At 33.9% G+C, this 25,640-nt stretch overlaps 3 protein-coding genes across 11 annotated transcripts; 1 reads left to right on the top strand and 2 right to left on the bottom strand.

Annotated features, from left to right (window-relative positions):
- Window positions 1–26: 26 nt before the first annotated feature.
- Window positions 27–8,343, bottom strand: LOC118047194 (acid phosphatase 1). Of its 9 annotated transcripts, XM_035056411.2 has the most exons (7): window positions 7,183–8,317; window positions 3,563–3,644; window positions 3,287–3,480; window positions 3,044–3,164; window positions 1,336–1,730; window positions 1,031–1,243; window positions 27–335 (listed from the first exon to the last, which is right to left on the bottom strand). In XM_035056411.2, exons 5-7 carry the CDS (start codon window positions 1,713–1,715, stop codon window positions 158–160), a joined length of 771 nt encoding a protein of 256 aa, XP_034912302.1. In that variant the 5' UTR covers window positions 1,716–1,730; window positions 3,044–3,164; window positions 3,287–3,480; window positions 3,563–3,644; window positions 7,183–8,317; the 3' UTR covers window positions 27–157. The 9 variants fall into 9 exon arrangements, with proteins under 9 accessions (XP_034912302.1, XP_034912299.1, XP_073261328.1 ...); XM_035056408.2 differs by lacking the exon at window positions 3,044–3,164; XM_073405227.1 differs by lacking the exons at window positions 3,044–3,164; window positions 3,287–3,480; window positions 3,563–3,644 and having other exon boundaries at window positions 7,183–7,252; window positions 8,203–8,343.
- A 277-nt stretch (window positions 8,344–8,620) lies between these two features.
- Window positions 8,621–11,858, bottom strand: LOC118047195 (proteasome subunit alpha type-6). Its single transcript, XM_035056415.2, has 9 exons — window positions 11,698–11,858; window positions 11,508–11,602; window positions 11,320–11,401; window positions 11,132–11,228; window positions 10,723–10,781; window positions 10,462–10,544; window positions 9,824–9,919; window positions 9,276–9,335; window positions 8,621–8,917 (listed from the first exon to the last, which is right to left on the bottom strand). Exons 1-9 carry the CDS (start codon window positions 11,771–11,773, stop codon window positions 8,825–8,827), a joined length of 741 nt encoding a protein of 246 aa, XP_034912306.1. The 5' UTR covers window positions 11,774–11,858; the 3' UTR covers window positions 8,621–8,824.
- Window positions 11,859–20,510: 8,652 nt separating this feature from the next.
- On the top strand, window positions 20,511–24,847 carry LOC118047189 (uncharacterized). Its single transcript, XM_035056395.2, has 5 exons — window positions 20,511–20,965; window positions 21,413–21,515; window positions 22,366–22,492; window positions 22,688–23,605; window positions 24,262–24,847. Exons 1-5 carry the CDS (start codon window positions 20,722–20,724, stop codon window positions 24,658–24,660), a joined length of 1,791 nt encoding a protein of 596 aa, XP_034912286.1. The 5' UTR covers window positions 20,511–20,721; the 3' UTR covers window positions 24,661–24,847.
- The last annotated feature ends 793 nt before the right edge of the window (window positions 24,848–25,640 follow it).

Genomic DNA, 25,640 nt, shown 5'->3' with positions numbered 1-25,640 from the left:
CTCAAAGAGTAATAATAATAAGTTCATTTGCAGCAAGCTTCAGCCATTTATTTGACTGAATCATGATTTATTTCATTGGCAACACGATAATTACATTACAATTCTTGTCTTATGATCATTTGGAGAGACAATAGATGAAGTAGTGTTCCACTGGATTTCAGGGAACAAAATACATTGGATTTGGTAGCTTGAATGTCCGGTTTCCTAAACATTCTCCCTGAAGATCACTCCATTGATCACCCACATTCCCCCATATTCTGTACCCTTCCTTTTCTAATTGCCTTCTTATTTCTGACTTGTATGCCACTGCGCTTTGTCCTATGAATTCTGCTGTCCTGTTGGAGATTGAGAGAACAAGAAGATTACAAATCCAGGGTATATCATAAGCCATCTAAACAGTAATAATAATGCTGACATGCATACACATCTGTTAGCTCATCCAATCCTGCCTACATGGAATTTCCAAAAATTCCATCCACGGCTGGCAATCCACACAACTAGTCTTATCTTGGAAAGGCAATTTTGTATTAGGTGGTGAGCCTAGTTTCCCTGTCAATTTGGTTAGGCTCGTAAAGGGTTCGTGTCTTCTTGATTCTAGATTGAGCTAAGGGATAGTGCCTCCTGACTAGCCTATGATTCTGATGGAACAGGAGTGCTTTCTGGCGTTGATGTTGACTCGAATGGCATCCGAAAATATGCATAGTTGGGATGGCATTAACTTCAACATATCAACTACGAAGTCAATGCTACAAATAAGAGGAACCAAGCAGTGATCAGTCATTTTTTCAAAATACCTAATCATTGGAGTGTGCCATGAAAGCCTGTCACTATCAGGTATTCTTCCATGTGATTTCTATTTGAGTAATCATTTTGAAGGAGAATATATGCTATATGTTATTTCAAATCCAAGGAAAATTATCCACTCAGATGATTAATCAATTGCCTTACTGAAGATTGATTCCTCAATTAGAGTTTTGTGGCCTGAAAAGGTACTCTGGCCACCATGAAATGTTTGGTTGTACCATCTTACCTCAAGATTATTCTCTCGTAGCCGATGAAACCCTGATTATGCAGATTATCAATAGTGACTTGGCCAAGAGTTTCTTGGTCTCTGCCAGTGACTAGGAATACTTTAAAACCACTTTGAACTAGGTACTCAAACAATCCAAGAACAGCAGGAATTGCTGGACATCCTCCCTTTAATGCCCATGCCCTGAAACCAGCTGGATCGTATGGATCACACCTACAGCACAGGAAACAAACACCATTGATTAGTAAGCTTACAGTACTAATTAATAGAGCATACATATATGACAGGACCATGCACACATATACCCATATCTCTTTCCTCTGTAGTAGAAGACATTGGAGATGCAGGTGTCATCAACATCTAGGATCCAAGCGTCCATGCCATCACTAGAAGGAACTATCCCATTCACATAACTCAAGATTTGGTCCACAATCAAGTTAAGGTCCCTTTCATACTGTCCTCCAAGCATGTAAGCTTCAACGTATCGCAAGCATTGAGAAGGGACCGTGCGCCACGCACGCACATTGTTAGTCTCCACAGCCAACCTCCAGCTCAGGCAATAGGCAGCACTTTCCTGTATCACGCCGCCACGCGAATAAGCCTTAACCCCAGTAGCCTTGGAAAAGATCGCTAGGAACAAAAATAACAACATCTCCCGTAATCTGTGCACCATTTCTTTAATCATAGTATGTTCTTGCTCCTACTCCAATCAGAACAAAATAAATATCAGTGAAAGAAAAAAGACCACCCCACAAATGTTAACGAGAAATAAAACTTGTCACATTAGAGTGATTTTAATTAATTAGTTTACATACTTACAAATAAAAAATAGTAAAACAAGAGGTGCCCTTTAAAGTCAAAACACAGACAGGAAGGATGAAGGAAATTATGGGTAGGTAAGGAGGGATGTGGGAGGAAACGCGAGGGTATTTGTATAAGGAAGTAGAAAAGAGTACGATGACATTGAGATGATGGGAAGGAATAACGTAAGAAGAGGTGTAAATCTATATTATTATGGAAACTGCTGAGAAAAGGCTTTGAGGAGGACTCGGAAAGTTCTACGCTGGACACCTGATTTGACACGGCTTCAAGCTCACCAGCTTTTTATTTATCTAATCTCGCGGCGTGACTTGATTCCTTTTCCTTTGCCAAGTCTTTTTTTTCCTCAGTTTGTACATTACTAGTCTAACTATATCTATAAATTCCAAAACTCATATGTATTTTTAAAGTTGTTACTTTAGTATTTTATAGGGTTTAGAACCTTGATGTAACGTAGAGGAAAGCAAAGGCTAAGTATAAAACACAGGGAGAAGATGTCGATTGAAAGCAAGGCCATATTCCTAGAGTAAAGGTGACCCTCAAAACTAGATAACAAAATGTTGTTTATTGAGTGCAAAGGTTGGCTTTACACCATGTGGTTTTGGAGGAAGAACAAGGAATATCTACTGTAACAAAATCATGTTTTTGAATCTTTAAGATAGGAATATTTTTATCTAAGCATAGATATCACACCATGGTTTAAAATTATAAGGAAATTGTCAGTCTTCAAGGAGACAGTACGTACTCCTTTTTTTTCCTCGGCAACTACTGTTAAATTTGAAAATTCCAATTTGAAGGTCTTAAACAGAGAATAATACTATTTATAATTGAGGTTTTCAACTTGAATGTCTTAATCAGATACGAAATATTGGATTGATTAGGAGAAAAGATTACTTGAGGAAATGTTGAAAGGGTAATATCTTATTTTTCTGGTAAAAGGTTAGATGAACCTTCCACTGAGTTTACTTGCCGGCACAATCACAGGAGGATTTGCATGTTCAGCCTGGCACAATGCCGTGGGCTGACTTATGCCTGGATGGCTACAAGTCTATGATTAGTTCATATATATATATATATATGCACATTTCCAAGAAGATTCTTCTTCTAGTCTTGTGCTAGGCTGGGAGTGAGAGCAAACAAAATATAGACCTGCAATATATAAAAATTGCTCCAAAAACAAGATAGCAAGCTCACCTATGTTGTAACGTTATTATGACTGCGCAAGCCATAAGTGGGTGGAAACTGGGTCTAAAACTAGGAGATTAGGACGTTTTTTGTGAAATGCGACTCGAAAATGAGATTGAGTCGAAGTTTGCTGGAGGGAAGGCAAAATAATTTGTTGGAAAGGGAGTCAGCAAGAGAATCTTGAGCAACAAAGAAGCGAGTGCCAATTAGGATGTGAATCTCCCTGCTATATATAGAGAGAGGGAGAAATACCTCAAGGAGAGACCTCATGTAGCAAGTGTATGCATATCTGGGTGCGGGTGGCGTCAGAGAGCAGAAAGATCTGTAATGAGGCGGAAAAGGGCCGGGCCATTCTAACCCCTACTGCCGCACTAGAGTGGAAGAGGAATCAACCGCCAGGGTTTTATGGGATCATCAGAGGTTCAGAGCGTAGTTATGTTTGATTACTACAAAGGTGGGATCAGAGTCAGAACCCATAAACTCAGCAAAGTGGAGGCACAGGCGTCAGTGAATCATGCCATAACGTACCCGCGTGTCGGTTGGGAGCTCCCTCGCAGCATTATTGCGTCAGACAGTCTTTCTAGCAGTTGAGCATGATGCCATTTCACAACTAAGGGGAGCAAAGAGAGATTGATGAGTGTCTAGATTGAGTTAAGCAGTGCTTAATATTATATAATCTAGCAGCATATAATATAATTAGAGTTTTATAGTGCTCACGGAATATATGGAGGTTACATGTAAGAAATTGTTGAAGATTAATTTTCCTAGAGTTAAAAATTGATATATTTTTCATGAATGAAAGCACGAGTACAATGAGAAAATTCTGTTTTATTATATAACATTAGAGTTAATTGAGCATGGAAAAACAGCAAGTGCGGGTGTCATCGCAGCCTCCCCTGCACTTCCAAACGAGCAGCTGAGTGCCATGGATACAGGCCTAATAATAATAATAAAAGGGGAGAACGCGGTTGTCATCGCAACCTCCCCTGCATTTTCAAACAGGCCGCCGTAGAAGGAGAGTGACAGGCCGTAAGAGGAGAGTGACACCAACGTAGACCTAGTAACAGTAAAAAGGGGAGCATTTGTAGCTTTTATTCCAAAGTGTTGACAAAATGGAAGATTATGTGAGTGAAATCTTGTGATTGGGATCTTGTGTATCCAAAGAAAGCACCTGCCAAGGAGGCCATTGGCTAGCACATTGAAAACTAGAAACCCTAGCTAGGAAGACATATATTTCCTACCATTAAGACTTGCATGTTACTGGTGCCATCACCCCCACCAATAGCCACACCATAAATTGCTAGCGCCTACCTAACAACTACATGTCAAAGTATAGTTCTCATGGGTTGTGCCATCACCCCCACGTACCTATACCTAGCTCTTCTCTTTTTTAAATATCAAGTACTAATTTTAAACACTTAACACCTATATTAATATCCAAAGCCAAAAGTCAACTATATTGCATCACCACGGTTTTAATTATAATCGTAAAACTAATGCTCGGTGATTCAACTCGAAACCTAGTTTATTATGGGTTTAAATTGATCTAGGTTAGAAAAAAAAAAAACTTGGCTATAACAATAAAAAAAAAACTCAAGTAAATTAGATGATTAGGCCAACCCGAGCTTAATCTGATCAAAATCTAGCTCTTAATTAGTTAAAAAAAAATTTCATTATTTTTGTTAAAATAATATGATTTTCATCTTTTAAAAAAAAAACTATAAGAGATCAATCCTCCCAACTTGTTAATCAAGTTTTTGAATTAAATTTTACAATTATAATAAAAATATTAATATTTATTTTCTGAGATATTTTGGATAAATAACATTTATTTTCAAGAGTTATTCAGATTCAAATATTTATATCCGAACTTAAAAATTCAAACTAGAAATGAAAGAAACAAACTTGTAAATTACAAAGATGGAAGAAACAAACTTGTTAGTTACACAAAGGTAGATGAACATAAGGCTCCGTTTATTTGCTGGAAAGTAGTTTCCTTTTGGAAAGTAAATTCCGAGAAAGTATTTTTCGATGTTTGGTAGTGTAATAGAAAATGAGTTGGAAAACATTTTTCAGTGTTTGGTTATGTCATGGAAAATGAACTGGAAAATAACTTATTAATATTTTATTTTTCTCAAGTTTATTAAAATAATGAGGAACAAATCTCACAAATTAAAAAAGTTGAATGAGAATGAAATTGAAAAAAAATATAATTTCATAAATTATCTCAAATAAAATAAATAATAATCAAAATAATAGAGATCAAATCTAAAAAATTTAAAAAAAAATGAAAGATGAAGAAATTAAAATAATAATAATCAACATTTCATAAATTATTTCAAATAAAATAAGTAACAATCAAAAGAATGAGGACCAAATTTGATAGATAAAAAATTTCAATAAAAATATGATAAAGAAAAAGCAAATAGCAATTATAAAAATAAGGACCAAAGTTAAAATAAAAATAAAATTTTAAGAGATGAAATTGAAAAATAAATATTTAAAACAAAATATATGTAGCAATCAAAAGTTTGAGGATCAATTTGATATAATCAGCAAATAATGATATTTTTAAATTTTTCACAAGTTCCGGAAAGTGTTTTCCCCCCAAATTTTTCAGGAAAACACTTTCCTGAAAACCAAGCCAAATTTTTCTTTTACTGGAAAGTGTTTTCCATTGACTAACTTTCCTACTGGCAAACAAACACAAGAAAGTTTGGAAAGTGATTTCCCGGAAACCACTTTTCAAAAAACAAACACAGCTAAAGGGAAAACACTTTCCTGAAAACCAAGTCAAATTTTTCTTTGACGGAAATTGACTGGAAAGTGTTTTCCGTTGACTGGAAAGTATTTTCCGTTGACCAACTTTTCTAATGACAAACAAATATAGAAAAGTTTGGAAAATGGTTTCCGAAAACAAACATAGCATAAGTGTTGGGTATTGTAATAACATTTAGTTTAATGATCGTGCATGATCTAAAATAATATTATTTGATAAAACAAGATTAGAGTCTCAACACGTATAAAAAGAATAAAAATTTGGCTACCCTTGTTGGGTCACTCAAAACCAATTATACCTTGGATCAGGATAAAAATGGATGGATGATGGCAGGGGACTTAAATATATTATATTATTAGCGTTTATAATTTAAAATATTTTTTGTTTAAAAATATTTTAAGATATTTTTTTTATTTTTAAAAAATTATTTTTAATATCAGTTATCAAAATAATTCAAAAACATTAAAAATATTAATTTTAAATTAAAAAATATTTTAATTAAAAAAAAAAAACTCGGGTTATACCGCGCTATTAAGCCGTCAGGCATAAGCATAGAGTTTTGGCTACTAAGAGATAATGTAATATAATAGAAGACGGCCGGCGCATATTCAAGCCATCCAGGCACTTACATGAGTCATCAAATGACAGGCACTGCACTACCTTCCATTAACGGAGAGCCTGCAATGGCGAAACTTGTTTGCTTATCACAATCGTCAGACCTTTCTATTTATTCTTCTAATTGGTGTGTGTGGGTTATTATTTTAATCTACCAATCATGTATTAATTTATAGAATTTTGTATATGATATAGTTTTTTCCTCTCTATTTCTGTATTTCCTAGATGTTTCCGGTCTCTTCTATCTTCTATCTTCTATCTCGAGATATCATGCAGTTTGACCGATTGTCGAGATGGAGGCAATTAACCTGATGGGCTCGTGGGAAACATATCTTCAAGGAAGCAGTACTGCAGAAAGGGTGTTTGGACCAAGAATGTTATCATCAACCTTTTTTTATTAATTTAGAGAAGTCATGCTGCTGATGCACCAGTTAATTACTAGCCTCCAAATCAAAACATGGAAAGAATTATTTTATTACCCTAGCTAGAAATCAGTTTGTGTCAGGATAATGTTCTTAGGGCCAGCCGACCAAACACCCTAACATCGCCGGACCAGGCAAGCCGGCCACAGCTCAACATGAACGCGAAGCTAGGCTGAGGGGGAGCTCAATATATACTGGTCCTGATCAACAGTGCTATAACTGGGATTTTCTAAATCAACTTGCCTGCTCGGTGAAAGATGAATCTACTAATGGTAGCATGAACATGAGGGGGAAACAAGGAAAAAGAGGCAATGGAAAGTGGAAACTTGTACCTGAGGTAAACGAAGAATGACTAGCTGCATGCCCTAGTACTCGAGAGGATCAGGATTGGAAGTAATTAGGCTGCATAATTCGTGACCAAAATCAATGAAAGATGATAAGCATATCATTCATCATGGCACTAAACATTGGGATATATATGACAATGACTTCTGTCAAATAGATTTAAAATGAAACTAGCTCGGTATTATAAAAATGTTTTGGAGCATAACCTCTCCCTGCAGATCATTCTCTATCAACCGGTAATCTAGAATTGTGATAACTGATAATCTAGAATTGTGATAACCGATAATCTAGAAGTGGGATTATTCTGTTGCTGACAATCTCCCATACATTTAGCCCTCTTCCGCATAGAACAGCTGCTGTAAGTAGTATGGTCAATGACCATTAATACTAAGCAGGTAAAACAAGGAGAGGAACATCATGGCATAGCATGGATCAAGTCAAGTGTGTCCCCTATAGTTCCTCTGAGCACTTCACTGGGACTCTTCGACCGACCGACCGACCTGAAAGAGTATTATCATTCCCACTCAAGTGTCTGGGGGAACTCGTGGTGTCATTTGATGTTAATAATTCATTGGTGACAAGCTCGGCAAATTAACAATGGTGTAAGCAATTCTGTCATCAGATTCCACTGTTTTCTTCCTATCTTGTTTTCTAGCTAAGCTAGCTTGTAGATGTAACTAAAATAATGAATCAGTTGCATGCAATTGTGGTACCATAGGTCTCTGTTGTCTCCTTTCTTTGACTAAAGTTATTACCGGTGTGGCAAGTCAACCCAATGACACATCGATCCGGCATCTAACTTGGATCAGGTTTAAAATTAAACTGGGTAGAAGTTAACTTAATTAAACCCGGTCAAAACCCAATGTAACTTTGAATTGCCAAATTTATGATTTTTAAAATTTGCCATTCAAACACTTGGTAGCATCCTTTTTAAAGTTGGTAAACCTAGTCAATGCTGTGTACAAGAAAGCAACCATAATAAATGGGGTAGCTGATGGAAAGATTACCAGGAGGTTGGATGATCCTGACAGCAAAGAGGTGTCATCTTCTGTGACAGCAGCAGCTTTGGAGTCCAAGGAAAGGTGTCTATATTGAATCCAACTAGTACTTGAACCTTCACGTTGAAGAATAAGCATGGAACATGGATACAAGTAAACTCCTGAAATAAGTTCTGATAATTACTGCTCCAGGTGACTCAGAATAACTATTAGAGAGTTATTGTATGCTGGCTTCATAGATATCAACTAGACCCAGTATGAAAACATCTAACTGCATGGGTTCACTAAATACAGGGAAATTTTCAAAAATCCAAAACACAGAGCAGTCGAGGTGCTCATAAAATCCCAAACATACACATGCAAATAGTTAGGATCACTAAGAACGTTCTCCCTAAACCGACCTGTTATCATTTCATGGAAGACAGCAGACAGAAAACTGCAGAAATGTCAATACTGGTAAAACATAATTTGGCAATTTAACAAATTTTGGGAGGAATCTTGGAATACAATTCAAAACAATGTTTCCAACTCTTCCTTTTCCTGTCAAACTCCATGATTAAGTAAGAATGTTTCGATAACTTCAAATTCTAGCAAAGAACATTTCCCCAGGTGGCTCTGATTGCACCGTAGATCAATCACGTTCACTGATAGCAGTTAAATGTTCATCAATTTCCTCAGTGGACAGCACTCTAAAAAAACGGTCACCAGTTCTCACAACTCCCACCTGCCGAAAATCAAACACTGACCGTGAGAAACCATTTTACTTCTATATTTAAATCTATTAAAACAGCATTTTCATGCCCATGCTGTAATGGTAAGCATGTTTAGCAAACACTGCAAATATTCCAAATTCTAGTGGAAACTTGACAGAAGGAAAGCCACCTTAACAGAAGTGGAAATACCAGAGTTCAATCATAGGACAAGTGTCAGAGAAGACAAATTACACTGAAGTTTCTTTCTTTTTCTTTTTTAATATCTGCCCTTGCAGTATATTTAATACCAGTATCCTTTTGTTTTCAGTCATTTAATATTAGTGGCATAATATCACTAACTGCAGAATGTATAAAAGGGAGACATCAAACCTCTATCTCGGTAGCCTTGAAATCCTCTTGAAGAACAGATTGCAGAGCAGAAATAGCAGTCTGCACAGTAAAACCAATATGCTATATTAGCACCTCATATAGAATGTTATGTCTGGAACAAACAGAAAACCCATTAGAAATAATCTAAAAGCAGCTTTGCACCAATTAGTCAAATAATCAAACAAAATAACAATCATATCTATCCTCAGAATTATTTTCTATCATGCTCGGGATCCTTTCATAGCCCAGGAAATCAAATAATCCATTTCTGTAAATAAAACCATGGGAATCTCCAATAAATACCCCTGAAATTCTTTAACACTATGAGGCAAAATTAAAAGTACTTAAAAGCTACTGCATATTTTATGGACCAAAAAATCCTAAGCATACTAAAGTATCTCCAAACTGAGAAGAAGGAAAGTAAGAGAACTTAATAGTTGACAAGCAAAGTGCATATTTCTCTTGTGCAAACCAATTGGAGGCCCATGGTAATAAGTTAACAAAATAAATACAGTCCCTTCCAAGTAATAGGAAATAGACACAAGTACCTGCACAGTCTCCTCATAGGAGAGATCAGGGTCATTTTTCATTTTCTTTTCCAGGAAATTGATAGCCTCTTGTTCTTTCAATCCAGCACTTGTAGCCTGCAACATGAGCATAAAGTTAGTTGCTCAAGCAAAATGCTCCCTTAGAATTATGTAAAATGCAAATTTTAAATAAACCACCAACACGCGATCAATAACTCCAGAGTTGCATCATACATGATTAAGTGATCATATCATAGAACCAGGTAGCTTCCTGAATGTTTATTTCTACACTGTTCATCGGCTACCAAATCTAGTAGGCACACCCTGGATGGCAAATTAACTGGCCTAGCTAAACAACAAATAACAAAAGTTGCCAGATTTTAGGAATACTAGAAAAAACGCAGGAGATTGACAAAAGAGGCAAATTTCATTGTCATGTGAAATTCAAAATCATACACATATTATCAGATATTCTCTTCTGAGGACATAGCTTAAGCATGTCTTCAGAGAAATATTTACCTCAACTTATTCAAGTTTTGTTGGTTATATGATCACAGGATTCACAAGTGCACTCATTACACAATAGACAAACGGCACATTCTGCATAAAGCATCGATAATGTAACGCATTTTGATGAAATGCACAAATTTGTCAAATACCTTGTGACCATAAAAGTGGCCAGCTGGATCACACTTGTAAAGCTGAGGCCCGTTCTCTTCATCAATACCCAAAATCATAGCAACTTCATAGAAAAGATACAGTAAAGATTTCAAAATAAGAAAGAATAAGACCACCAGCAGCAATTAGCAGGTGTAAATGTCCACAACACACACTGAGATACGTGCTATGAAGGTGCTGCATGTAGATGTAATAATAATCGAAACAACTACAACAGCAAAAATAAAACCAAGAACCCCTACCTACTCCAAGAGGTCTCATATATGCATGCTGTGTATAAACTTGCGATTTGTCTGCTATCCTATATACAAAACGTAAACATCATCAAAAGCTTAAATAAGGCTATAGTTGCAGTAAAGGGGGGGGGGGAATCCATGCGACTATCGAAAGATAATTTAGAAGAATTCAAGATTACAAGGATGAAAAACAAACTAGGCTAGACAAGATATCATCAGTTAAAACTCGAGAACAGGCAGTTAAAATTCGTTTTTTTTTTTCAATTAACGGCAGACACGGTTAAGATGAGACCTCTACTTGCTATTAATACCCAAACAGAAAAATATTCATCCCACATATTGAAAAACTCGAACATAATCAAACGTATCCATCTGAATGTTCTAATGTAAATTATGATGAAAATCACAAACATACCATCTGGCTAATGCATCCACAGGCATTTCATACCCATATCTAAACCTAAACTCCGCCGCTTCATTCCTTGCTTGTTGCACTAAATTCCTTGCATCAGCTACAAAAAAATAATAAATCAAGATATATCAATTACCTTGTGCTATAAAATTTTTGCTAACAAGAAAAGGATAAAAGCCAAAGAAGCAGACCAGTGATGCCGGTGGCCAGTAATCCAAGGAACTTGGTAATAGGGAAAAGGTGAGTAACACTAGTCTGATCCAAAAGCTTGTCCTGCTCCCACATTCCAAAAAAAATTTATTAAAAAACATACAAACCCTAGATCAAGGCAGTTGATAGAATTAAAAAGAAGAAACAGAAAAAAGAGTAATTAACTCACCGGAACCTTCTTTTGAGTAACAACACATACAGAATCGCTGCCACGAACTCCAATGGAAGTGGTGGAAGCTGCCTTCACTGCCTTGAACGCATACTCTGCACCGGCAATTTCATTTTCAATTTCAATTTCAATTAATGGCGAGAAAGGGAGACAGGAAATTTCAGTTACAGTGATAGACGATAGTACGTACCGACTTGAAAGAGGCGGCCTTCAGGGGAGAATATGGTGATATGCCGATCATATCCAGCTCCGCTTCCTCTGCTCATTCTCTCTCTGTGGTTTTTCTGTGTTTTGCTTCTGAAAAACAAAAACAAAGTTTTAATAGAGAGAGAACTGACTCGTTGAAGAAGAAACCTTGGAAGGCTATATCGGTGTTTTAAGCCCTGTATTATCTCTTATTAGTCTATTTAGTCCCTATATAAATGAAGACTGTCAATCAAGGCCCGATATGTAACATCCATCCATAATTATCAAACCCGGTATAATGGATTGATCTAGAAACCAGCAAACCAAAGCTGATCTGACAGGTTAATTTATGATTTATTTGACCCTGATAAATCTAATTTATATTCAACTTGTTTAAAAACATAAAATAATATTATTTTAATTTAAAAAATAATTAATTTGAGTTGATACGGTGACTTGTAGGTTAGCTGGACAATCCTCTTAGTTCACTTTCTCTCTTCTAGCTTTGTAAATCCAAGATAACGGAATAATGGGATGGAAGTTTTGTTTTGGACTCAATTGATTGAAATTAGAATACATGAAAGTTAAATTGAAAATATTTTTAATAAGGGTTAAATTGATGGATTGAGAAAGAAAAGAGGATGAGAAAATTGTTATGAGCTTTTCAGCCTGCCTTGCGGCTTCGTTTATTTCGCTAAACAGCGTCGTCTTATTTTTCGATACCATGCGAACAGGGAGCCTGTCTTTAAATCAGAAATAAATGTCTGGAAAAATAAAATAAATAAATAAATAAACTATCCTTATTCTCATATATTTTATTTTTATTTATCTCTCTTATATGGTCTTAGAAGTTATAAAACAATTATAAATAGTAAATCACGTTTCTTTAATTATCAAACACTTATTTTCTATAAATTACTTTAAAAACAGAAACAACCATAGAAACAAACACTCTCGTACAGATACTAAGAACCAGTTGTTCACTTTGCATGTGACCTTGCAGAGATACAGTTGTTCTTCTAATCGTTTCATCGCTGTCAAAACTGATGGGCCAAACGTTTTTCCAGCTCTCGATTGGGGTAGCCGTTATGGCTGCTGCCTAGCTAGCCATGGATCCACCAAAACCCTTGAGTCGAGCTATTTCCATCTGTGGGGCTGGCTTGAAATCCACAAACACGGGCAGGAGGATTAATGGGGACCTAAGGAATTTCTATTTTTTTTCATTTTTTTCTTTTAATACTTTGGAATGAGGGAAGAGGGGTTTGATCGTGCAAAATTTGTGTACACTTTTATTGCATCAATCAATCAGTACTCATCTCTTCAATATCTTAAGAGAGAGAGAGAGAGAGAGAGAGAGAATTTTGTACTAAAACTTAATGACATTTATTACATATTTGTTTCTATATTTTAAAAATAATTTTTAAAAAATAAAATATTATTATATATATTTTAATATAAAAAGTTATTTGAAAAGCAACCGTAACTATATTGCCGAACAAACTCTAAGCCAAGTTGATTAATTCATTAGCTTATAATTTTACTCTAATCAAGTTTTATATTGAACTAAATAAGAGTTAATTTATTTTATTTTATAAATATATTTATAACTTAACTGATTCAATAAAAATATAATGAGATTTTTTAAAAGTTTTTTTTTTAATTTTGAAACAATAATTTTTTAAATTCACTCGGTAATCCAAGTCAACCCATCCACTTTAAATCTTGGATATGGTCATGAGTCATGGACTAGTCAGGTCATGGATCATTTCATGTTCTTATAACTACGACCCTAGCATGTTACTCCTAACATCTAAAATTAAAACCTGTTATCGAATATTCCAGATTTCAAATCCCCTGCATACCTTAATTTTCATTCACGCATGAAAATATGGTTAAAATGAAACTTATTCTTGGAGGGAAAAAAATGAAGCTTGGCAAATGTGATTCTTAATCAATGTCCAAGCTTGAATAGACATTAAAATTACTTTTTAAAATTATTTTTTGTGTCGAAATATATTAATATAATATTTTAAAAAATTATTTTTAAAATTAGCACATCAAAACAATTCAAAAAATATAAAAAAATAATTTTAAATAAAAATAATTTATTTTTAAAAAAAACATGGATATAATCACGCTCATAAATCAACTCTTTCCATCACTAATAATTCCTTGAGGGGAAAAGAAAAGAAAAATGAAGATTTGGGAACATGCTTATTAATTATTATTATGAATTATGATTGATGTCAAAGCTTGAAATTTTCAAGACTACAAAAGCTTATCAATCAAATATTATTTAAATTTTAGACTTGCATTGAGATTAAAAAATATTATTTAATTAAAAATATTAATTTATTAAACATTAATTCGTCGTTATACCATAACCATAAAATTGGAGATTTGGGCCTTGTTTGTTTCCCGGAAAGTAGTTTTCGGGAAACCATTTTCCAAACTTTCCTGTGTTTGTTTGTCATTAGGAAAGTTGGTCAACGGAAAACAATTTCCGGTCAGCGGAAAACACTTTCTAGTCAACGGAAAACACTTTCCGGTCAATTTTAGTCAAAAAAAATTTTGACTTGGTTTTCAGGAAAGTGTTTTCCTTTAGCTGTGTTTGTTTTCCGGAAAGTGGTTTCCGGGAAATCACTTTCCAAACTTTCTTGTGTTTGTTTGCCAGTAGAAAAGTTGGTCAATGGAAAACACTTTCCAGTAAAAGGAAAATTTGGCTTGGTTTTCAGGAAAGTGTTTTCCTGAACAATTCCGGAAGTTGTGAAAAATTTAGAAATGTCATTATTTACTGATTATATCAAATTTGATCCTCAAACTTTTAATTGCTATATATATTTTGTTTTGAATATTTATTTTTTAATTTCATCTCTTAAAATTTTATTTTTATATTAACTTTGGTCCTTATTTTTATAATTGCTATTTGCTTTTTCCTTATCATTTTTTTATTGAAATTTTTTATTTATCAAATTTGATCCTCATTCTTTTGATTGTTACTTATTTTATTTGAAATAATTTATGAAATGTTGATTATTATTATTTTAATTTCTTTATTTTTAATTTATTTTTAATTTTTTAGATTTGATCCCTATTATTTTGATTATTATTTGTTTTATTTGAGATAATTTATGAAATTATATTTTTTTTTTCAATTTCATTCTCATTTAACTTTTTAATTTGTAAGATTTGTTCCTCATTATTTTAATAAACTTGAGAAAAATAAAATATTAATAAGTTATTTTCCAGCTCATTTTCCATGACATAACCAAACACTGGAAAGTGTTTTCCAGTTCATTTTCCATAACACTACCAAACATCGGAAAATACTTTCCCGGAATTCACTTTCCAGGAATTCACTTTCCCCGGAATTCACTTTCCAAAAGGAATTCACTTTCCTGCAAACAAACGGAGCCTTGGAAACATTAAAAGTCTAGAATGTAGGCTGATCCTGTCGGGTTCTTTATTAAAGTTTTATTTTTTTTCTTAAAGAAAGTATTAACCATCACATGACACAAGAGCAACTGCTGGGCTCAGTATGTTGAGCCATCCTTTTCTCAAATGGTCCAGCAATTTGATTAGAAGACAGCCATCTTCAGACTTCAGTTATTATTTTTTATTTGAAGTTTTCGTGCCATGGCCCATCTAAGCATTCAAAACGAGTTTTTTTTTTTTATATTATAGTAATGATTATTTTTTAAAATATTTTTTTATTTAAAAATTTATTAAAATAATATTTTTTATATTTAAAAATTTATTTTTAATATTGAAACATTAAAATAATCTAAAAACACTAAAAAAATAATTAAAACAAATAAAATTAATGTTACGAGCAATCAACTCCTCGTAGCAAATGATTTAATGCTTCAAATCTAAGGCATGAAATAGAGGGACGGATGCTTCGTAATGCAGGATCTTAGCTTGCATTTGCATATGTATATATATATATTAACAAGAAGGATATGGAGTGAAGATATAAGATAAATATATTTTTTAACTGAATCTTTATATTTTTAAAATAAAAAATACAGAACAACGTGTGCTTTTAATCTCAACAAATTTCTTTATTTTTTTATTTTAAAATAATAAACAAGTGCTACAAGTAAAATTCCATCACGGTCAATAAAAATATGCTCACAAACATCAAATTAAAATTAAAAAAAAAAATTTATAGGGATAATTTATCTAGTCAAATTTTTTGTTTGTTTTTTAATGATTACAAGTTTAGATCTTATTAGAGCCACTAGAGGTTTACATAATCGTTAATTTTAGAACCTTTAAGATTAGTTAATGTATATTTAAATTAGTTCAGACACCACATTAATAAAAAAAAAATAAAAAAAAATGATTATTCATCCCCTTTAATTCAGGAAAAGTGGGGTACCATGCATGGATAAAAATCTAGATCGATGAGAATGTTATTGCAGGTCCATCCATAACTTTGGGAACAGTGGTTCAGGGCTGAATTTTATGTTTTAAAAATAGTTTTAAAAATATAAAATTTTATAATTCCTTTTGCTTTGAATTAGTTTTTTATATTTTTAAATTTTTTTAATAGAATAATATTAAAAAATTAAAAAATATTATTTCAATATATTTTCAATAAAAAAATAATAATAACTATTATAATACTTAACATATCATCATTTTTAGGATGTTATTATGGAACCTATATATATACGAAACAATGGGCATATTTAAACAATTTTCTAAATTCGTTGAGCTAACATCGTACAAGAACATGTTAAAAACTTCAGATCTATACAAGAGTTCTCGACATGTTATATAGCTATATTTTTTGTTTGAATGTTGGATGGATGTTTGAGGTATTTTTAAATCATTTTACAAATAAAATTATATAAAACTATTTCTATACAATTCTAAAATACATGTACTTGGCATCATGTTAGTTTATGTGCGGGCAGAACTAAAAAATAAAATTAAAAAGTATATAGATTTAAGTTGTTTTACTATTTAAGTTAAAACTATAAATATTATTAAGGAAAGGGCTGAAAAAAAATATTCCTTGCAGAGACTAGGATCCTTACTAGTTTCCCTTTCTCCACCTTGTTTATGTGGTTGCATTTTAAAAATATATGTAAAATTTTTTTATAAATTATAATTTTTTTTTCCTTAACCAGATTTCAAAAGAGAGTTATTAGTAGAATCCATGAAAAAGATATCGTAATTTTTATTAACCAAACCGGAATAAATGGAGCAAAATCAAACCCGGCCGGAACAATAAGAGGGAGAGTTGAACCGATATCTCGGGATTGCTAGAAATAAATGAACAACGGCTAAATGTGTTTGTCTTTCAACATCAGAAAAGGGTAGGAAAATAGAAAGGTAGAAGAAAGGTCAATGTGATTTGTTATCTCACCTGAAATTCTCTATGCCATGTCCGATTTGTGAAGAATTCAGATCTTCTTGCTAATACTACACTTGGCCTTCTCTTTTCTTTAAGAAATAGAGAAGACCTTGAAGATGGTTGCAATTAGGGGGGCATTATTCTTAATTAAAAACCTTCACTTCCAGCATCAATCTAGGGTTTCACATGAGAGAAGGAAGTTTGAGCTAGATGTAAATAGCCAAATATTCTTCTGATTTATATGATTATGAATCAAATAAAAAATTAATTTAGGTATTAATCCTTGGTGTGAATTATTATTTTGATGTGTTAATATTAAAAATAATTTTTAATTATTTTTATTTTAATACATTTTTAAACAAAAAGCACTTCAAAAAATAATTTTTATCACATCTCCAAATAAGAGAAAGGACTCCCACTCTTAAACACAAAAAAACAAAACAAGTTATTTTTTAAAGTGTTTTTTTTTTTTTTTTAAAAAAGCCCAATAAGCTTGTTTAGGAGCGTGGTTGCTTTTCAATGTGCTTTTCATTTAAAAACGTATAAAAAAAATATTTTTTTATTTTAAAAAAATTATTTTTGATATCGATGTATTAAAATGATTTACAAATATAAAAAAATTATTAATTTAAAGTACATAAAAAAAATTAAAAAAAATTTAATTTTTTTTTAAAATGTTTTTGAAATGTTAAACCAAACAGGCCGCATCATCTAGTTGTAAAATGTCTAATGAAATTATTGCTGGAATTGATATCTCATTCACAGAGAAAAAAATCAGGAAATATCTAGAGTTTGATTTTCTTTTGAATGATCGGCAATAGGAATTGTTTTATTGTATTTACAAGGTTTTAGGTTTTTATTTAGTTTTTTAATATCATAAATAGTTTTCAAAGAAAAATAAATCATCATTTGATGCTGTCGGTGACCTAACACAAAAGCATGATTGTTCTGCTTGCATAATTGCCCTGGCATCCTTGTTAGATATGAACAACACATGGTAATAAGAGCAACAGTCAATCACTCAATTAAAAACCCAACTACCAATTTTAATTTTAATTTAAATCAAGGAATTCCTTCTCTCTCTCTCTCTTTTTAAATTTTACTTGAATACATAGCTAATTGGACTACATCCTCGTATAGATTATCAAATATTATCCTATACTTTCTAATATAGGTAAAAAAGTTTGTTTTTCATTTGCAATATATAACTAATTTGATTTTTAAAAAGCATATTTATTGGGAGAAACAGTCACGAATCCTAATTAAAATTAGTCTTAATTTTAAAAAAAATTGTGAGGATGTCAAATAAGAATAAAAGAGAATTAAAGCAAATATGCTCTATTTAAAAATAAATAAAATTAAATGAGGGATCTCAGAGTAATAAATTAATATCTCAATGGTAGTTGCAATGTCCCATGAAATGCAGAAATATAAGCAATCAAGTGTCTAACTAATCCCAATTTATTTATTGTTTTTATTTTTATTTTTATTTTATTTTAAAGGGGTGGTTGTGGCTGAGGGTGAAATCAGAGGGCCATGATCTCTTGTTGATAAAACAAATCTTAGTTGCCGAAATTCATGTGCAATCACCATGGAAACTCCTAACATTTATGAGTAAGTAAGGTCATCTTGGTGGGACCACTGTCATAGATTGTCTACAAAACTCCACTCTGCCCAAGGAGCCTCATCTTGTTGACTAGGTCCCATGGAAAAGCAATCCCATCATTAGCTGCGGAAGAAAAATACCATTCCGATTGTTTCTTTTGGATTATTTGTTTATTTATTTAGTATAAAAATATTAAAATTACCATAAAACACTAAGCAAAAATTAATCTTTTTTTTTTCTCAAGTTATAAACACTTTTTTAAAAAACTAAAGAATAAAAAATGTAGTTCTTCCAAACACGCCCTTATGAATGACCCAATGAAGAAAAACCATGATATAAACATGCTAGTTTACAATAACATTACATGTATAATTTTAAAATGAAAACTGGAGTTGATCTAGTTTACAAGTTGACAGGGTTGATTATATTTTTTTTTCTTAAATTAAAATGGTGTTATTTGATTAAATTTTTTTGATAAAAAAATAAATGAATTGATGATCTGATTTTGATCAACTAGACCTAGATTAATTGAGTCATCAATAATTTTTCACCTAGTTTTGTCTTTAATTGATCGGTGAAACAATGATTAGAAGCCCTTAAAATGACATATTCCACTAAGTTACAAAAACAAAATGACAAAGAAAAAGATAAAAAAACTTAGTCTATGGGGTAAATTATAAATTCATCCCTCTAGTATAAAAAAATTAAAATTATTATAAAATACAAAAAAATCAATTTAATTTTTTCTCATGTTAAATTAATTTATTTTTATTTGTTGCAAATTAATATTTTTTTTATAGCCTATCCTTTTATGTATTATTTTTTTTAAAAAAAATTAAACGTGACATAAATTTATTTTTTTTCCATATTAACTGAGGTCTACCCCTATAATCTAGGACCGATTCCTTGGCCCAGGCGATCTCCAATCGGGGTTTAATATCCATGGATAAAACTATAAACTAAAAAAAAAAAGAAAAAAAGATGAAGATTATTGAAAGATAAAGACACATGCCCTCACTCGGGGGACATGCATGTGGCTCTAAGACAACAACTCATCACATGATTTATACAGTTGCAATAAAGACAGAGCTGATGTTTTAAAAATGGATAAATAATTTAAATAAAAAAAATATGTATTGTCAGATTTACCATTCTCTCTTAATTATCTTCCCCCACCATTAACAAAATTACACCTCAGCACCCATCTCCCTAAATCTGACTCTTTAGCACTGATTAATTACATTTTGACCATACCCATACAGATAAGCAGGATAAAGGTTATGTTCATTCCCCAATTATCATCTACTCCTCACTTAAGTCCTTAAACACAAAATATTCTCATTTAGGTCCCTACCAATCAGACGATACCCAGTTAACCCCCCGAACTTTTTCCCTATCTTGCTATCAACATAATATTCAATTCTTGAATATACTCCAAGTAAGTAAATAAATAAATTAATTAAATTGATTTGAAAAACGATTAGAATTCATAAAAAAATGATTTATTTGTCTTGAAACTACTCTGTATTTTCATTAATTCAAATGGTATAGTGAGATTAATCTGATCTTGCTGGATAAATATAAACTCAATTGATAATAATTTATTTGAAGATCCATTTGAGAATCATATGATAGTTGCTTAAAACTATACGTTTTCTGCGGGGATTAATCTGGTAATGTTTATCAATAGTGTCTCAATTGATAAATAATATTTGTTTGGGGACCCATTTGAGAATCAAGTAATATTTATAGATCAAAGAAGTCATTTTCAACAACAAAAAAAAAAAGCGCACAGATCCAAATTCCAAACCCGACCGTCTCTCAAGCTCTTACATGACGTAAAACATTAAAGAAAACAGAGGAGAGCTAGGTGACTTACTGTCTACCTTCGCATCTACTGCACTCCCTCTCCCTCTTCCTCTCGCAGTAGATCTTATCATTCTCTTTCTCTTTCTTTTTGACATACATTTTGCTGCTTCAGAAAGGATAATATGTGGCAGCCATGAAAGAAGCTTAGCTAAAGAAAAAAGAAAAAGAAACAAAGAAGGAAAGAAATGATGATGAGTAGTAGTAATAATAATAATAACGGTAGTTATAGGAGTGTTAATGGGAGTTTGAGAGAGTCTTTAGTGGGAGGGAGAAATATTCCGGTGGGGTCCCAGTACCACCGCCGAGGTCATAGTTTGACGGGCGGCGGAGTTTTTTCTAAAGATAATCACAACAAGGATGAGAACTTGGATCTCTTCTCCAAGAACCGCCGCAGTCTCTCTGTCGCCTCCTCCGATGAATCTTCTGATGGTATGTTTTGGATTTTTTTAACCAGTTTTGTTCCTGGAGATGCCCTCGGTGGTTTTCTGTGTTTTTTGCAATTCTTCCATGGAGACGCTCGAATGAAGAAGAGGATGGTTTGGTCATTTTGTTGATGAATGAGAGATTTGGAAATGAAAACGATGTTATATTTAATGAACACTATACTTATAATCAAAGAACCAGGAAAAGAAATGCACACGGTGCCGTTTCTTTTGCTAGCAAAGAACTATTTTCTTTTGTGCCTAGATTTAATGGATTTGATTCATTATTTATTGGTTTTGAATTTACATTTATGGTGATTTTCATCTGGGATTTTCTTAAATTCCCATTTTGATTTAGCCAGCTCAGAATCTTGCTTGTCTACTTTCTTTTTTGTTTGCGGGGACGAAAATAATTTGATGGCCTTATGATTTGATCTGGGGTTACTGGTTACAGTTTCAGTGAAATTGGGGAGACTTTCAGTTGGATCAGCCAAACTTGTGAGGAGTGGGATCGATGATCTGTTATCATCAGAAGGAGGGAAGCATGATTATGATTGGTAAATCTTTGATGCTTTCCGGATTTAGCAGTTGCATGTTAGAGTTACAAATTTTTTTTGTTCTTTTTATTTTTGGTCAACAGCATTGATGCTGGCTGTGTCTGGTATAAGATTCGATTCGTTTCGAGTTTTGGATGCAAAGTTGAAACTTTTTCAACTGATTGAAATTCGTTTTTGATATGTTGGATTGATAGTTTTAGAGGAAAGATAGCTTGCTCAAGGTTCACATTGTCGTGGAATTTGGAAGTCCTTCCACTTGGGATAATCACCTCTTTCTGTAATGAATTTAGTACAATTTAGAAAAGCTGAAAAGATTAAAAAATAAATAAATAGAATTCTGAGTTTTAAGTGGACTGCACCTTGGGATCTCTTATATAATTTTGCATTCTAAGCTTTGATGAACTCAGAACGGAAACTCTGCTTTGTTCTGGTGCTTCTAAAAGTTGCAGACAACTCTGCACGGCTTATTTCAAATAATGAGACATTGTATTGTACAGGATAGGAAAGAGATCAGGAGATTCTCTCACAATGGAAGATCACATGATTACTTAAATATGATTCAGAATGTTTCCATGGAAGTGCTTTCTTGTAGAAAAGAAAAATTACATTTTAAATATGAGTTAAAGTTCCAAGACATTGTCCCATTGTTTATTTGCTTATTTATACTTGGCTGACAAGGATTTAGCTGATAATTTAGGCTTGAAATCATAGTAGTTAAATGTTCCTTTTGTGTTGAATGAACGCTTGCAGACTAAGTTTATTACTCTTGTATCGAAATTATTACTTCCACAAACCAAAAAACTAGCATTCAAATGCCGTCATCCATACTTATTTCTTTTTATGTCATTAGGCTTCTCACTCCCCCTGGAACTCCTCTTTTTCCGTCATCAGAAGGAAGTGAATCACAACCAACTTTAGTGGCTCCACGAAGCAGTTCTTTGGCTAGATCAGCTTCTACTACCAAGGCGGCATCTAGGGTATGCCCTGCTTCTTTTCTTTCTTTAAGCTATCACTGTCAGTCTTACCCCAATTTCAGATCATTTTATGCTTGTTGAATTAGCCCCTTATGGTTGAACAATAGTATCTTCATTTTAGAAGGAGGTTTTTCTGATAATGGGAGGACACGAGATCAGCTATCAAAGTTTAAGCCTAATTCTTACCTGTGTTTTCAGCTTTCAGTTTCACAATCAGAGAGTTACCATTCCTCAAGGCCAACTAGAAGCAGCTCAGTGACTCGACCTTCTATATCTTCTTCACAATACAGTACCTATTCCTCAAATAGGTCCTCTTCAATCCTAAATACAAGCTCAGCCTCTGTCTCATCTTATACTAGACCATCCTCCCCAGTCTCCCGCACACCATCTATAGCAAGACCTTCCACACCATCAGCCCGCCCGACACCATCACGTTCCTCAACTCCATCAAGAGCTCGTCCAGCCCCCACCAGCTCTTCAATTGACAAGACTCGACCCTCTCAAAATTCAAGACCCTCAACTCCAAGTTCTAGGGGACAAATTCCTGCAAACTTGAGTACAGCACCCACTAGATCAAATTCTCGTCCATCAACTCCAACACGTCGGAACCCAGCACCTTCCTCATCCACTGCCTCAAGCCCTTCAACTTCTGCTGGACGAGTTCTTTCAAATAATCGCATTCCTGGACCAACATCCCGACCAAGTTCCCCAAGCCCTCGAGTCCGTCCACAACAGCCAGTTGTTCCTCCTGATTTTCCTCTTGACACACCTCCAAACCTCAGAACAACTTTGCCAGACAGGCCACTTTCTGCAGGCAGGTCCCGGCCAAATGTTCTTGCAACTATGAAGGGGAACCCAGAAACTGTAGGCTCTGTGATTGCACCAAGAAGACACTCATCTCCAATTGTCTCACGGGGAAGACTCACAGAGCCATCTGGAAAGGGCCGTGTGCATAGTAATGGACATATTGCTGATGCACCTGAGCCTCGCAAGGCCTCGCATGTGTCAGAATTAGGAATGAGAAAACCTGTGAAGTCATCATCAACAGCCTCAGAGAGCACCGGGTTTGGGAGGACTATATCTAAGAAGTCTCTGGATATGGCCATCAGGCATATGGTATGGGTTCTCTTCCTTCCATGTTATGATAAACTAGCTTTTTATGTTAGTGTAGCATGCCCGCATGCATGCAATTTGAATGAGATATAAATTTGCTAGTTGGGTGCCAACATTTATCAACTTTCAAATGCTCTTTTTCTTGAAAATTTTGACTGAACCCGAGAAACATGTTTTTGTCAAGTTGATAATCTTCTAGTCTGGCTTCCTAATGAGTTGGAATTCAAATGATTGATTTGATCATTGTCATCCATGTTGATTACAAGTGCAAATGTCTGTGCATCACATAATGCCATGCCACTAACTTCATTATAATAGAACCTGAACAATGACAATGCTGTTTATTTGTTGGCTGCCATTGAACTAACAGCATGATCTTTTTACATTTTATTCCCTGGCTGTTGATTCAAATTCCTTACCTTGAAAATTATGAGGTGCGACTGAGATGAATTGCCAGTTCTTTTGGCCGAGATCTTGGACTGATGATGGCATTGTCTGTTAGGTTAGCTGACATATGTGGAAAGAGGTGCTTTGATTACCTGCTATTACTAATGCAATAAAAGATTTGTGTTTGGTTTCTGTTGCACGGAACATTATTTTTTTCTGCCTTCAACTATGTTTTAAGATTATCCTAACAGTATATCAACTCGCTGATGCAGGACTTGAGAAATGGCACAGGAAGCACCCGATCGCTCTCAAGCACCACCCTCTTCCCTCAGAGCATTAGATCTGCCACTCCCAAGACCCACTCTGCCCGTTCCAGGAGTGCTCCAGAATCCATCAACAATGGAAATTTGCAAAATGGAGATGTTTTGGAAAATGAAAGCTACTTTAGCAGGGCTACCGAAATCAGGCGTGAAGCAAATGATGGACAACGATACTCTGCAAAGTTGAGTGAAGTTGTTGACATCTGTGAAAGCTCTCGTTATGATGCAATATTACTCAAAGAGGATTTAAAGAACACGGACTGGCTGCACAGTATTGATGATAAATCTGATCAAGGACCCTTCTTTGATAATGGGTTTGAGCCTCTGCCTGAACCTTTCGGCCTATTATAACATCTAAGAAAAGATGCTTTTTTTCGATAATATTTTTTTTACCCAAAATTATAATCTGTGCCTTTTAATTTATTTGCTTACTTGGAATGAATGAATGATGTAAACTTCTAACACTAAGAACTGATAAAGTGAAGAGTGTATTTTCTGCAATGAAATGATGATTTCAGTGTTGGAATTTCTGTTTACATAGATGCTCTAGCTTGTGAATGCTTAAAACCCTATATAGCATCTGATGCATCAGTTGCAATCTTCTATCCTGTTCTTTCCCCGAGCTTGCAGCTAGGGTTCTTGTTTCAATAACCAAAAGAACTTCCAAAAAAGCTACTAGGATGGCAGTAGTCCAGGATATCAACACTCTACACAGCTTGTCTGAAAAGTGAAAGCTACCCAGTTTCTTTGTTCCTCATCATGAGAATCTCCGGCAGGACTGGAAACTTTGTAGCTCTGACTTCTTGTTGGAGCATTGATGGACTTAATCCAGAATACAAGTATAAAAAGAGCAGGCCATAAAAGTGGGCTAGGCTTTGCAAAACCTGAAGCCAGTAGTAATCTATCTATTTCTTGATCACATCAAATTCACGAACTTAAAAATGTTACAAGTTGTTTTCTTAAGAATTATGAATTATGTTTTCTTAAACACCCAAAAAAAAACAGGATGCAACTGGACTTGGTGAGATTGAATTGAAAGATATTCCTGCCACTGAACTGCACTTGGTGCACCTCACCTAGAGCCTAGAGGTAATCTTTGACATTGATGCAACTGGCTTTCTCTCCGTGTCAGCCCAGAGGAAGGGCTCGTTATTTAAACATGTCATTCGAACTTTAACTGAAATCACCAGGGAAAACAAGAGAGTTTGTGAAAGAGGAGATGGGGTGTGAGAAACAAGATGTGCCAAGGGCTACCCTGACTGGATTCAGAAACCTGGCAGTGATCACAATGAGGAGACTAGAGAAAATGATCCTTCGAAAGGAGGAGGAGC

Source organism: Populus alba, chromosome 16 (assembly GCF_005239225.2).
Source record: "Populus alba chromosome 16, ASM523922v2, whole genome shotgun sequence".
Lineage (NCBI taxonomy): Eukaryota > Viridiplantae > Streptophyta > Magnoliopsida > Malpighiales > Salicaceae > Populus > Populus alba.
This window is presented reverse-complemented; position numbering and strand designations above follow the sequence as displayed.

Bases quoted from the DNA above. Each gene is read 5' to 3' on its own strand.
- LOC118047194 (XM_073405227.1), bottom strand. From the start codon at position 7,212: ATGCAGCTAGTCATTCTTCGTTTACCTCAG. The intron at 1,244-1,335 runs GTATATGTGTGC...CCTGTGCTGTAG, and splicing joins TACAGAGGAAAGAGATATGG to GTGTGATCCATACGATCCAG. The intron at 336-1,030 runs GTAAGATGGTAC...AATCTCCAACAG, and splicing joins TACGAGAGAATAATCTTGAG to GACAGCAGAATTCATAGGAC.
- LOC118047195 (XM_035056415.2), bottom strand. From the start codon at position 11,773: ATGAGCAGAGGAAGCGGAGCTGGATATGATCGGCATATCACCATATTC. The intron at 11,402-11,507 runs GTGAGTTAATTA...ATGTGGGAGCAG, and splicing joins TTACTCAAAAGAAGGTTCCG to GACAAGCTTTTGGATCAGAC. The intron at 8,918-9,275 runs GTTTGATGTCTC...GATTTTCGGCAG, and splicing joins TCAAGGCTACCGAGATAGAG to GTGGGAGTTGTGAGAACTGG.
- LOC118047189 (XM_035056395.2), top strand. From the start codon at position 20,722: ATGATGATGAGTAGTAGTAATAATAATAATAACGGTAGTTATAGGAGT. The intron at 21,516-22,365 runs GTAAATCTTTGA...TTATGTCATTAG, and splicing joins GGGAAGCATGATTATGATTG to GCTTCTCACTCCCCCTGGAA. The intron at 23,606-24,261 runs GTATGGGTTCTC...TCGCTGATGCAG, and splicing joins ATATGGCCATCAGGCATATG to GACTTGAGAAATGGCACAGG.